Source organism: Pongo abelii, chromosome 3 (assembly GCF_028885655.2).
Source record: "Pongo abelii isolate AG06213 chromosome 3, NHGRI_mPonAbe1-v2.0_pri, whole genome shotgun sequence".
Classification (NCBI taxonomy): domain Eukaryota; kingdom Metazoa; phylum Chordata; class Mammalia; order Primates; family Hominidae; genus Pongo; species Pongo abelii.
The window spans coordinates 8,959,604-8,973,072 of NC_071988.2; the positions used below are offsets into that span (position 1 = coordinate 8,959,604).

General features: G+C 45.4%; 1 protein-coding gene across 2 annotated transcripts in view; it reads right to left on the reverse strand.

Annotated features, from left to right (window-relative positions):
• The window catches only part of SLC2A9 (solute carrier family 2 member 9), a 203,032-nt gene that overhangs the window by 173,642 nt on the left and 15,921 nt on the right, over positions 1–13,469 (reverse strand). For both annotated transcript variants that reach the window (XM_002814585.5, XM_024246464.3), the window contains exon 3: positions 291–451. In XM_002814585.5, coding sequence (XP_002814631.3) covers positions 291–451 — 161 coding nt within the window. The remainder of the gene's footprint in view (positions 1–290; positions 452–13,469) is intronic.

Here is a 13,469-nt window from a genome sequence, read left to right on the forward strand (position 1 = left end):
GAGGGAGAGGTCAGGGCATTTCTTCCCTGCTCCTCCCCCATGTGGGTGCTGTGGCTCTGACACAGCCCAGTCCCTACACGCTTCTGCTGCTGCTCATCAGCCTGCAGTCCATGGCTTCAGTTATCTTTGGGCCTTGGTCTCTGATTTCTTCCCCTCTCCCCTTTGGGCATTTGAATCTCTCCAGTTGAACTGTCTGAGTGGAGTTCTGTCGCCTGTCAGGACCCTGACAATGACACAGATATATTATGAACATGGAAGGCACCCCCAGATAGAGACAGCCTCCTACTGACCTCCCAAGAACCTTTCCAATCATCTTCACCATTAACGTCCCCACAAGTCCACCGATGGCGAATATGGACACAGTCACAGACCAGAGCAGAGTCAGAGTGTCTGGGTCTATTGGACGTCCATGCCTTCTTTCCCATGACTCATTGTAAAAGGCCTTGATGTACTGAAAATAAACAACAAACCATGTTATTTCCTTCTGTTCTGTCCTGCTGCTTGAAGCAAGCCAGTGTATAAAACAAAACAGCTTTTATAGAGCATTTTCATGCATAGCACTTTGCTAATTTCTGTTTGAGCTTTATCTGATTGGCCTCTTCTAACAGATTTTGGGAAGAGCAGAAGATGTTAATCTTTATTATATTCAAATGAGCATTTTTTTTCTTTTATGGCTAGTTTTTTTTGTGTTTCTTGCATCTTTGCCTATCCCAAGGTACTTTTTTTGTAACAAAATGTTTCCTCTTTTTACCTCATTTTGGAGATAGGGAAACTGAGGCTCAGGGAGACAAAGTGACTTGCTAGGTAAGTGCTAAACCTGGGAGCTGGACTCAGATCTGACCCCAAGCTTATGATGAGCTTCATAGCTGGGCTTCTCCAATTCTAGTGCACCATAGCATTGCCGTGGAGGTGTGTTAAAGGGCACATACCGGGTGGGCGCAGAGGCCCACGCCTGTAATCCCAGCACTCTGGGAGGCTGAGACGGGTGGATCACTTGAGGCCAGGAGTTCGAGACCAGTCTGGCCAAGACGGTGAAACCCTGTCTCTAATAAAAATACAAAAATTCGCCGGGCGTGGTAGCATGCACCTGTAATCCCAGCTACTCAGGAGGCTGAGGCATGAGAATCTCTTGGACCCAGGAGGCGGAGGTTGCAGTGAGCCAAGATTGCGCCATTGCCCTCCAGCCTGGGTGAAGAGTGACACCCTGTCTGAAAAGAAAAGGAGGGGGGGGCACATACCTAACAAAAAAAATAGGCAAAAATGCAACACACACAAAAAAACTAGCCATAAAAGAAAAAAAAAAACGCTCATTTGAATATAATCAAGATTAACATCTTCTGCTCTTCCAAAGATGTCATTCAGAAATGAAAAGACAACCCATAGACTGAGAAAACATATTTGCAACACATAGAACTACAAATAAATCCTATCCATGATATACAAAGAACTCTAACATGTCAATAAGGAGGCAAATGATACAATTAAAAATGAGCAAAAATTTGAACAGACTCCAGAGAAAATACAAATGACTGGTATGCTAATGACAGAATGCCTGACATCATTAGTCAACAGAGAAATGAGACCACAAGGAAATACAACTTCACATTCGCTAGAGTCTCATCACTGCCAATTTTGATTCAGTGTGTTTGCGACAGGGACTAGGTGATTCTGATGTACACCAAAGACTGAGGTCCATGGCACTCAGCTCCAAACAGAGTTCAGTCCCCAAGGTACTTAGAGTTCCCTGTTGCTACCCAATGTGAGCCCGCAAACCTCAGCTGAGCCAGTACATGACACTGCAGAAAAAGCTTAGGTTCAGGTTGCTCAGACCTGGGCTCAAATCCCAGCACAACAACTTGGTAATGATTTAAATCAGCTGAACCTTGGTTTTCTTATCTGCAAAATGGGAATGATGACATTGACCTCTCAGGGCTGTTGTGAGGGTCAAATGAGAGCTTGAAGCAGTGGCCAGTACTTGAGTGGAGCTTACAAAATCCCACACAGGCTAATAATTAAAAGATCTGGAAAGACTGAGGAGTGACAAGCAGTGTGTAGTCTGCTGGTAGGAGTTTGACTTGTACAGCCATCTTGGAAAACAGCTTTGGCATCATCTAGTCAAAGGGAAGATGCCTGTAGCCTACAACTCAGCAAATCCACTTCTAGAAAACTCCCCTGAAAAACTGTTTCCGGGGAGCCCTAGGATATATGTACTCAGATGTCCATGGCAGCATTGCACATAATAACTCCAGATGAGAAACAGCCCAGGTGCCCATGGTCGGTAGCAGGGATAAACAAATTGCAGAATCATCATCATATGAAACATCACAGCCACAAACATGAATGAATATAGCTCTGTCCAAACACACATGGTAAAACCTGGCAAAAAGAACACCGACCAAAAGCGGCCGAAAACAAGACATACACAGTCTGATTCCATGTGTAAAACCCCAAAGTATGCCAAATTAAAATTTTTTGGAGAATTATATATAGACGGTAAAACTACAAAGAAAGAATTATTTCAAATGTCAGGTCAGGGGTCATCTCGGGGGATGACAGAAGAAATAACTGGGGAGGGGCACTTGGTAGGTTCTTCTTTTTTTTTTTTTTCCAGGCTGGAGTGCAGTGGCGTGATCACAGCTCACTGCAGACTTGATCTCCTGGGGTCAGGAGGTCGTCGTACTTCAGCCTCCCGAGTAGCTGAGACAGACGACTACAGGTATGTGCCACTATGCCTGGATAAATTTTTTTTGTTTGTTTCTTGTACAAAGGAGGTCTCGCCATGTTTCCCAAGGCTGGTCTCAAACTCCTGGGCTCAAGTCATCCTCCCGCTGCAGCCTCCCCGGACCTTTTATTCTTAACCTGGATTGTGACATGAGTGTTAGATTTATACTGTCTTTAAAGTGTGTGTGTGTGTGTACGTGCACACAGGCATAATGCTTATGTGTGTATTTTATATACTCTTCTGTATGCATAATACATGCTGCCATTTAACATGGAAAAGAAAAATGGTAGGAAAGTGTTCCAGGCAGAGGGAGAATTATGCCAAGACAGCAGGACAGAAGAAAGCTTGGGTGGCCATGGAATTGCAAGGAGGCCAATAGGGGAGGAACAGGACCAGAAAGGGAAGGAGTGAGCTGGATGAAGTTGGAGGGGCAAGAAAGGGCAGGTCATGTGGGCCTGATAGGTCATGGAAGTTAGCTTGGTTTTTACTTGGATTCTACTCTAGATGAAGTGGGAAAGTATTGGAGGGTTTTTGGCAGGGGGAGGACATGGTGTGGCTTGCATTTTCAGAGGATCCCTCTGGCAAGTGGATGAAAGAGGAGCTAGACAGGAAGCCAGGCACACTTGGGGGGCACTGCAGTGGTCCAAAGATCATGGTGGCCTTCACTAAGCAATGGAAATGAACAGAAGTGGATGGATTTAAGATATATTTTGAGAGTAGAATAGGCAGGACTTCCTGGGTGATTGGCTCCAGGTTTGAGAACAGATGGTGTTGCAGAAAGTGAAAGAAGAACACAGAAGACTCCCAGATTTCAGACGTAAGCAAATGGTCTGATGGAAGGAAATGAGGTGAGGAGGGGAGACACCCTCTGCTTGCAAGGTATTTATCTTCTTTCTGTTTTCTCTTTCTTTCTGGTTTCACAACTATCTTACTCATAGCATGGAGTGAGGATAGAATATATTATCAATAGCTACAGCTATTTCTATTGATGATGAAGTTTCCAGATCTCAATGCGCAAGATACCGATCTGCATCATCCACTGACTCATTCAACAAACATGTGCTGAGTACTGGGCCCTGAGACAGACACAGAGATAAATGGAACATAACCCTGGATCTCAAAGATCTTCCATCCACTGGAGCTGATAATGCATTGTATCATTTAAGGATGCTCTTGGCAAGTAACAGGAAACCTCAACTCAAAATAGCTGAACAATGAGGACACTTACAGAAATGCAAATTTACAGGAGTGGTGAGCTTCAAGGATGGCCCATTTGGTGACTCAGTAATGGCCAAGAATCCAGGTGCCATCTGGTTGCTTCACTCTGCTTTCCATAGTTTTGACCTCATCCTAAGACAGCATGCGCTCACAATTGCAGGATGGCTCCTAGTAGCAGTTTTGGCTACATGCTTTTCTATTCATGCATGGCTGGAGAGAGTAACCTTGGCCTCTCATAGGTCTCTTGGTGCTAAGAGGAACCTTCCCAGAAGCTTCTAACAAACTTCTCTTTATGTCCTACTGGACATAGTTGGGGCACAGATCCCTTACTAAACCAGCGTGGAATGGGACCCATTAGCCTGTACCTCTGCGCCTGAATTCCTTTCCTTTATTTGTTCCTCCCTACCTGAGTGAATGGGACCACCATTCTCCAGTTGCTCAGCCAAAAACCATGAAGTCATTCTTAACTCCTGCCCTTAATTCTATCTCCTCAACTAATCCACCCTCACTCATCCCTGACTGTTAGGGTTGAATTGTATCTAACGTCACACCTCCAGATTTATATACTAAAGTCCTAACTCCCCATACCTCAGAATGGGTCCTTATTTGAAATGAGGTCATTGAAGATATAATTAATTAAGAAGAGGTCATATTGGAGTAAGGCCCACCCTACTCCAATATGACTGGTGTCCTTTATAGGAAGAGGACACAAAGACAGACACTGGTACAGAGTGAATTTTGTTCCCCTCCAAACTTCATATGTTGAAGTCCTAACCCCTAGTACTTCAGAATGTGACCTTATTTGGAGACAATCTTTACAAAGCAAATAACATTAAAATAAGGTCATTAGAGTGGGCCCTAATCCAACGTGACTAGTACCCTGATAAAAAGGGGAAATGTGGAGATAGACAGGCACAGGAGGAAGATGATGTAAACAGGCATGGGGAGAAGATGGCCATCTGTGAGCCAGAGAGAGAAGGCTGGAACTGAGCCTTCCTTCAAAGCCCTCAGAAGGAATCCACTCTGCCAACACCTTGATCTTGGACTTCTGGCCTCTAGAACTGTGGAATAACACATTTCTGTTCTTTCAGCCACTCAACCCATGGCACTTTGTTACAGCAGCTCTAGAAAAGTAATATATTGCCTAGCTTCCAAAAGCTTCTCACCACTTCCACCATTCTACCACCCAACCAGTCCAAACTGCCATCCCCTCACTGGGGCTACCAGGACACTGATTCCTGAGCCTTCATCAGGGTGCTACCAGCAGCCTTCAGAATGGCCACTGTGTTCTTTCTTAGTGGCTGGACATTTACCTGACATTGACCATTTAGTCAATGTCAAGGCTTTATGTCCTCTATTGGACATTTATCTGCCTTTTAGGCTCCCCAGCATCAGAAGCCCTCTTCCCGCCTGGGAGACTTTCCTGCCTTAGAATCCTGAGTGGGAAACAGAGGACACATAACTACAGAAGCCAAACATGCCAAACACCCGCTCTCCCAGCATCCTCTGCAGCTGGAAGTGGACATGTGACCAAGGCTCAGCCAATCAGACGCTGGAACTTTGACCAAGGTGCTACTGGGGCTAAGACATGGGGCTGAGGAGGATTCTCCAGCAGCAGAGGGAGCTCTGGTGGGATTGGCTTTGGGGGCAGCAGCAGGGGAGCTGCAATGTCCTGTACCAGCGGGGCAGTCAATGGCAGTGGTGGCTGCAGTGGAGACCATAGGACCAGCTCTGGGAGTGATTTAGGGTAGTATCTCCAGCTACAGAGCTTCCAGGCCTGGCTCTCCAGCCCTCCCACTGATCCTGTGAGCAACCCACTCTTCTCAACAACTTTTTTGGCTTTAGTTGTTCCTTACAACTATGGAAATACAGAAACTCTAGCAAAGCACATAAATAATCTCACTTCACCCTCACGACAACGCTAGTGGTAAAAGCCCTCATTTACAAACAAGGGGCCTGAGAGTTATACAACCGACCCACAGTCACGGCTTATATGCACTGGAGAGGCTTTTGTGCTGGAGCTACCAAACTTCAGGGCACAAATACAACTGCTCCACAAACTGAACTCTTGAACTCACGATTAAGATGTGAAAGTTAAGCAGATAAAACTAATGGTGCATTTATTGATTAAAGAGTAAATATTGGCTGGGTGCAGTGGCTCATGCCTGTAATTCCAACACTTTGGGAGGCCAAGGCGGGCAGATCACCTGAGGTTAGGAGTTTGAGACTAGCCTGGCCAACATGGTGAAACCCCATCTCTACTAAAAATAGAAAAATTAGCTGGGTGTGGTGGCGCACGCCTCTAGTCCCAGCTACTCTGGAGGCTGAGGCTGGGGAATATCTTGAACCCTGGAGGCAGAGGTTGCAGGGAGCCAAGATTGCGCCACTGCACTCCAGCCTGGGTGACTGAGCGAGACTCCATCTAAAAAAAAAAAGAGTAAATATCAACTATATCAACTAAGCCTTTGCTTGGGCTGGATACTCCGTCAGACCCTGGTGAATACAGCAGCAACCACCCCCAAGGAGAACAGAGTCTAGTGTGAGAAACAGTGATGATTGCTAAGCGCAAGGATTAGAGGGGCCACAGCAAGACAAGGGGTAGAGGCTGCCCCAAGAACTACTGCAAGTATGTACAGAGTAAAGACCCTTCAGAGAAGCTGGCATAAGTAATGAGTATCCAGGACTTCACAGACACCCCTCCTGCCACCTGATAAACAGGAGACCTCCACATGTGCAAGGTCATTCTTCCACGTGAACTTGCTCCCTATGGCACTCTTATAGTAATTCAAGCAATTGCAGCTGTCTTGCAAGGAGTCAGGCTGATACCCACCCTGGAAGGCCTCAGTAATGACTGGCTTCCCGGAATTAATGTAAGGAAATGAAAAGGATGCTGATTGGGAGGAAATTTTGTCTTTTCCTTTGTGTTGCACTGCACTTAGGAGCCTGGTGGGAAAAGAGAGGGTTTTCAGCTCACCCACTGCCAAGCATTGCTTTGGGAGTCTGTGGAAGTTTCTTACTGTGATGTTGGGAAATGGCCGACAGAAGCCTCTATAGACCCTGGAGGGGCCGGAAGACTTGCTGCATAGCCTGGGTCCCCTGCAGGAACACTTTTCTCAAAAGTTCCCCGAAAGCTGTTTGTAAGCCAATGCTTTTGGCAACTGAACGTTTGTCTTCCAGGTCTGAATTCAGCAATAGCCCAGGTGAAAGGCCTTGTTACCACAAGGCTGAAGCCAGTGATGAAGTTTGCTCAGAAAATTCACTGCACTAACATTCCCCAAGCTTGAGATTTGTGAACCTCGCGTATGGGAACACATGACTGGTCATGCATGATACAGAATGGGTGCTTAAATAATAATTCGTTTTGAGTTTCTGCTGTGTGACAGTAACCACATAATAATAAAACAGGTAACCCACACATCATAGTTACAATATGCCATGTACTATTCTAAGAACTGGAGCATACTGACTCACTTCTTACCCTCCACAAGGGTACTATTTGTTACCTCTGTTTCGGGCAGATGTGGTATCTGAGCCACAGAGCCACAAGGGGCCCTCCCAAGCTCACACCATTGGCATGCAATGTCACCAGGACTCAGCCTCAGGGAGCCGAGATCCAGAGTCCATCTCTTAACCATTACTTTTTTCCAACTCTAAGTGTAGAAAATACAAAGATGATGATATCAATACCTCTGTTTTAGGGGAGAAGAGGAGACATGGAATGAAGATTGGTTGACTGCTAAGTATGTATCAGACATTTGGATATCTCATCTCATTCAACCCTTGTAGCCATCCTGAGAAGTTTCATTCACAACAGAGAACTCTGGAGTGGAGAAACACATCCCATAGCCATGCCGAAGATGGTAGAACTGCAGGGCCTGCTATACCTCACAGTGCTCTCCTCTTCCTGGACATACTGCCAGGCCACCTTACCTAGTTCCTTGCATCTAGGTGGGGCCGTATGACTACTTCTCAAGCAAGCAGTGTAAGTACAAGGGACAGGTGTGACCTCCACCAAGACACTGAGAGTGTGTTTGCCTGCTCCATGCTTGCTCCTGTCAGCTGGCCAGCCACAGAGGAACCAGCAGAGGACTCCAGAGTCCTAGAGAATGGTGGAACCACTTCACTTAAGGAACCTGGGTCCCTGAATGGCTTCATGGAGCACAGTGTTCCTGCTCATCTCCTTCAAATGAGGTGATATAAATGGGAATTTTCATTGTGTTAAGCCACTGAGATACAGGGCTTGTTTATTATAGCAGCAAGTTTGCCCTGCTGACACAATCAACCCAACTACAGAGCCTATGCCATCACAATTGCACTGTGACCTGAGGCTTCAAGAAGGAGGAGAGATTTAGGCCAAGTCATGAAGGCTTGGAGATATAAACCCTTACCTAGAGCTTTCCTTTCTTGTGTTGGGAGAACTTTATCCTGTTTGAAGAAAACAGTCTGCAATAAAAATTTGCTTTAAGACCACTGTGGTAGGTAACCTCTAGGCCTGCTTTGGGACATCTCACTCATTCCTATCTTACTTGGGATTCCTTGTTTTACTTTTTCATTCAGCCAATGACCACGAGGCACATTCTTGTATCTTTCCGTCTGACTTTACAGGTCTGCTTCCTCACTACCAGGGGCCCAGCTTCCCAACCTGTCTTCTAGATACAAATTCTGCTGTTTCTTGCCTTCAAGGAGTTCAAGATCTAGTGGAGACAGTAGTCAAGTAAACATACAATTATAACATGGAATAAAAATGCCGTGACAGTAGGAAGCCAAGAAAGGCTGTGGAATCCAAGTCAAGCAAGCAAGAAGGGCAGATGGAGTGGGCTCAGTTAGAGGATGACAGGCAGAGTGAACAGAATTCTTGAAGGTGCAGAAACCAGAGACCACAAGTTGCCACACAGGAGCTGTAAAAGACGCAGTGGGTTGAAAGGTGGCCCAGTAGAAGGTTGGAGGCTGCCTGTACCTGGTTTTCCCTGCCAGCCTCAGGAGTCTACAGAAAATTCTATGGGCACTGGGGAGCCATTGGAGAGTTTTAGCATGGAATTGATAGCTCTGACTTGTGGTTAAGAATGTTCTTCATAGGTGCAGTGTGAAGGACATTGCAGGGATTAGACTAGAGGCGGCTAGGCCTGTTAGGAAGCTCCTACAATTGGTATGAGATGATGAGTCTGATCAAAATTGTTATGAGTTGCTCCAGAAGCATTGATGTTATGGCTAGTACTAACTATAGCCTAAACTGCAAACTGAATAAAAGGCTACATGGTTAAAGCAAAGGAAGCTTAAGAAAGAGCCAAGAGTTCTGGGTTTAACACTTGCTTGTATCACTGAGTCTTTCTGTGGCCTTGGGTGATCTTAAGCAATCTGTGTGCCTCTCTGGCAGTGCTGTCAATGTTAAAGGTACTTGGAATTGGCTTTTTTCCACTCTCAGCTCTGCCACATCTTTGCTGGGTGACCTTGAGTAAGTTGCTTAACCTCTCTGTGCCTCAGGTTCCTCATCTGTTAAATCACTGCCCTCCTTGAAGAGTTATTGTGAAGATTTAATGAGAGAATGAAGATACAGCACAGTGTTGGGTCGATATGAAGTACACAATAAAAACCGGAAGTTGGGGTGGTTGGTGGTAGTGTTGTTGATATTTTTATTTCTATATTTGCAAAATAAGGGGCCTAGACTCATTTATTTGTCAGATTCAAGAACCCATGAATCACTTACCATTATCTCCCAGGCCAGGAACCTGGGGACCAAGCTTCTGGACATAAAATTGAACTCTGCAATTCCCAGCCAAGAAGACTGGCTTAGGGCATCTCCAAATAATAAAAGAAATTGCCAGACAATGGGAGGCAAATTACCTTGTAGCGTGTTTAACAATATTAATGTGCCTTACTGATTCACACAAAGCCTGCCATGAACTCACTTGGAACAATTCTCAGGAGTGCTATAAAAATACACGGAAGTAGAACACTTGGTGGCTGGGTCAGAGTACACACACCATTGCATAAGAGAGGAAGTCATGCCACAATGCCTTAGGGCTTTATAAAGACAGTCTGCACCACTGAACACACTGGCACAGGGAAGAACGCAGTCCAGAAGTCCTTAAAAAAGTACCCATGCTGAACCACGCCCTCTGAAGTTAGGGCCACACAAGAACAAAATTCCACAACCCCAGCAGTGCTACCTAATGTCGCCTGGCTCCCCGAGGTAAGGCCTCCTGTGTAGAAAAGAGCTCGCACAGCAGGCCTGAGACTGCTCTTCCTAGAAAAACCTGCTGCAGGGTAAGCCCCAGGCTTGCATCTGGGAACTTGGATGTTGGAAGTGTTGCCACCATTCCCAGATCTAGTAAGAGTGACTCACTGTACCTAAACTGTGCAAACAGTGTGGTTTATGCTGTCTCAGTGTGGTTTATATCTGCTTTCTTTCTGGGAATCTGGAATTTTCTGCTTGCCAAGTAGAGAGTGCCTATGTGACCACCCCCCGATAAAAACCCTGGACTCCGAGTCTCTAATGAGTTTCCTTGTTAGACAAATTTCAGAAGAGTTGTCACAACTTGTTGCTGTGGGGATGAAGCGCACATCCCCTCACGGGACGTGAGGCTCTGCTGGAAGAGTTCTTTGGAGCTTGCCCGTGGTTTCCTCTGGACTTCACCCCTGAACCTTTTTCCTTTGCTGACTTAGCATTGTGTTCCACCACTGTGATCAGTCATAGCTGTGAGTACTACCTCATTCCTGTGCCAACGCCTGTGACTCATGCCAGTGAATTCTCCTACCTGAAGGTGGTGTTGGGAGACCCCAGTACACCTCCCTTGTCCTAAGGAAAACACTTAGCTCCCATTTTGGCTTGACTTGAACATTAGGTTTGCAGGTTTGTGGTGTTTTTTCCTCCTCCCCAAGTGATTCTCCCAGAGGAGCCTGGCTGACTCACTGGGAAAGAGGCTCTTGTGCCTCCAGACACCTGAGACTATTTTGTTCCCACAGCTAGCTTTCAGAATGAAATGAAACATGATGAAAGAGGAAACATCAATTACAAGCAACAGCCAGGCAAGTAAGGCTTTCAGAGCCTCCTGGGTTTCCCCTCAACCACCTTTGCAGTGAGGGGGCAGCCAAATGCTTGGGTTTAATTAGATGAAACATAAAGAAGTTAAATTTCTTTGTCTATTTGACCCCAGGCAGAAGCAGAGAAGTGAATGCACTCCCAATATCGTTCTTATTCAATCACAGTCCTGAGCCTTCCTCCTGCTGGAACATTCTTCTGAGAGGTTGCATAGCTGTGTTTATAGGGGACAGTGCATTTACGCAGACTTGAAATGATATTTTGCTCTCCTTTTTGCATATCCTCCGGTTGGCCGGAATGAAAAGGGCAAATTGTTTTCATTATCAGTCAAATCACTTCTGGCTGCTTGAGGTAGCAGGGGCCCCATCTGCAACATCAATTCTGGAATAACTCATTTATAGAATGGGAATAAGAACCCCTAGCTTGTAGATGAGACTGCCAGAAGGATGAAATGAGGTGTGTGAAGTCCCGAGCATGATGTCAGCATAGAGCAGGTGCTCAATAAATTTCAGGGTCTTCCCCTGTGAGTCAGAAATAGGGTGCTTCTAGTTTCACTTGTCTGGTTTGTTCACATCAGCTGTGCCACTCCAACATGCCCCTCCAAGTTTCCCCACCTCCCGTCTTGCTGGATCAGCTATCCCCAGCTCTCTGGCTGCAGCAACCACTGCCCCCACTGCACTAAGCTAAGCTTCCTTGAGATTTGATGGGACCGGGTTCCTTTCCCCATTTGGCTCAGCAAAGGCATTTTTCTTGGAGAAACTTTGTGAAATGAGAAAATTCTATATCAAAGAGGCAGGTTGTCCAGCTCTAATCGCTGGGACCTCCAGGGCATGGTGCAGGGGGAGTTGGCACCCACAGCCTGGGACACCTGGATACCAACGCCCCAGGCTGGAAAAGGTCCTTGGGCCCTCATCAGTCAGCAGCTGTGCTGGCTCTGATCAAACCAAACCAAACCAAACCAAACCAAACAATGACTCACAGCTCCCAATTTAAACAATGCAGCAGCATCTCATATTAGAGAAAAATTGGAAACAACCTCAGAGGCCCACATTAGGAAGATAGGACATCACAGGAGGCAGCTCCACACTGCTGTTAAACATCCTGGTGATGGAGAACTTCCAATAGCATAGAAAGGTACTTACAAATAAATAGTAAGCCAAAAAAGAGAGTATTAAACAGTATATATGGATGATCTTCAGAAAAAAGAGTGGATTTAGATGAAACATTAAAAGCGGCCTCTGGATGGAGTCTGGGTTTTGACTGTGTTCAGGCCGAAGTGTACCATCTATTAGCTAGGTAGCCTTAGGCCAGTCATTCAATCTCTCCCTTATTTGTAACATGGGGTTATCAGCATAATATCTGCCATGTGGGGCTGGTATATAAATGAGACAGATCATCTCTCACTCACAGAAGAATGTTTGTATGTGTAGCTTCATTATCAAATTTCTGTGCTGTGTTTTTTGTTTTTTTTTTCTAATGGAAGTCTGTTGCATTTATAGTTACTGAGATAAAGTGAGACAACAGCAAGAGTAAAAATGAAAAGAGCCGGGGGTGAGGGGACAAAACTCTAGGATTCAGAGATACCCATTTCATAGACATAATTGCCCGTTGTTTCTGCAGTGACAAAATGCACAGGGTCTTCCTGTAATCTCAGCCCTCTTCCACCAAAGTCTTGAGCCCTGCTATGCCTCCCCTTCTCCCCAACCAGAACTTATGTCATTTGACACAGTCTCTGCTCATCATTCCCTCCTGGTTTCCTTGAGAACGGGTCTCAGGCCACACCAGAGGCACCTGCCATGGGACATGCTTCTTTCTCTAAGAGCGCCTGGGTTCCCAGAGCAGCCTGCTAAGATGGCATTGGGGGGATTAACTGAAAGCACCAGAACTTGCTTTTGGGTTCTCTCTCTGTTGGTTCACTTGAATCTTCTTTGATCAGGTTCTAACATCTGTGGCTAATTGGGTAGCTCTACCCTTATAGAGAAAAACGTTGATTTTGCTTTTTATTACCATTTGTTTATCTGCCTTTAGGGAAGGAGCAGACAGGAGAAAATAATAGAATATATCATTTATGCTGGGAAATGTATGAGGAGTCAACTTAATTGCTCTACAGAAACCCTGGGCTTAAATACTAACACCACGGAGGACAAGAGTCTGTGTCTCCCCTCCCAAGAAGACAAAACATTGCTAACTCAAAAACCACTGGAAAGGTGAGTAATTTCTTATCAAAGCCAAGCCATTCAGTATTATTTGTGTGGCTGCCAGTGTTGTTTCAAATAAGTCCTAATTTATATTGGATGGTGTGGGGCCAATAAGTTAGACTCCTAAAGTTAAGTTCTCATTCATTCTTTCTCACTCCTTCCTTCTCTCACTCACTAATTCATTTAACAAACATTTTTTGAGTATTTTCCGTTTATAATATGCATTTGTGTAATGTAAATCTTATATATACAGTAGACAATTGTATAATAAAATTTGGCTGGCCTTTGTCCC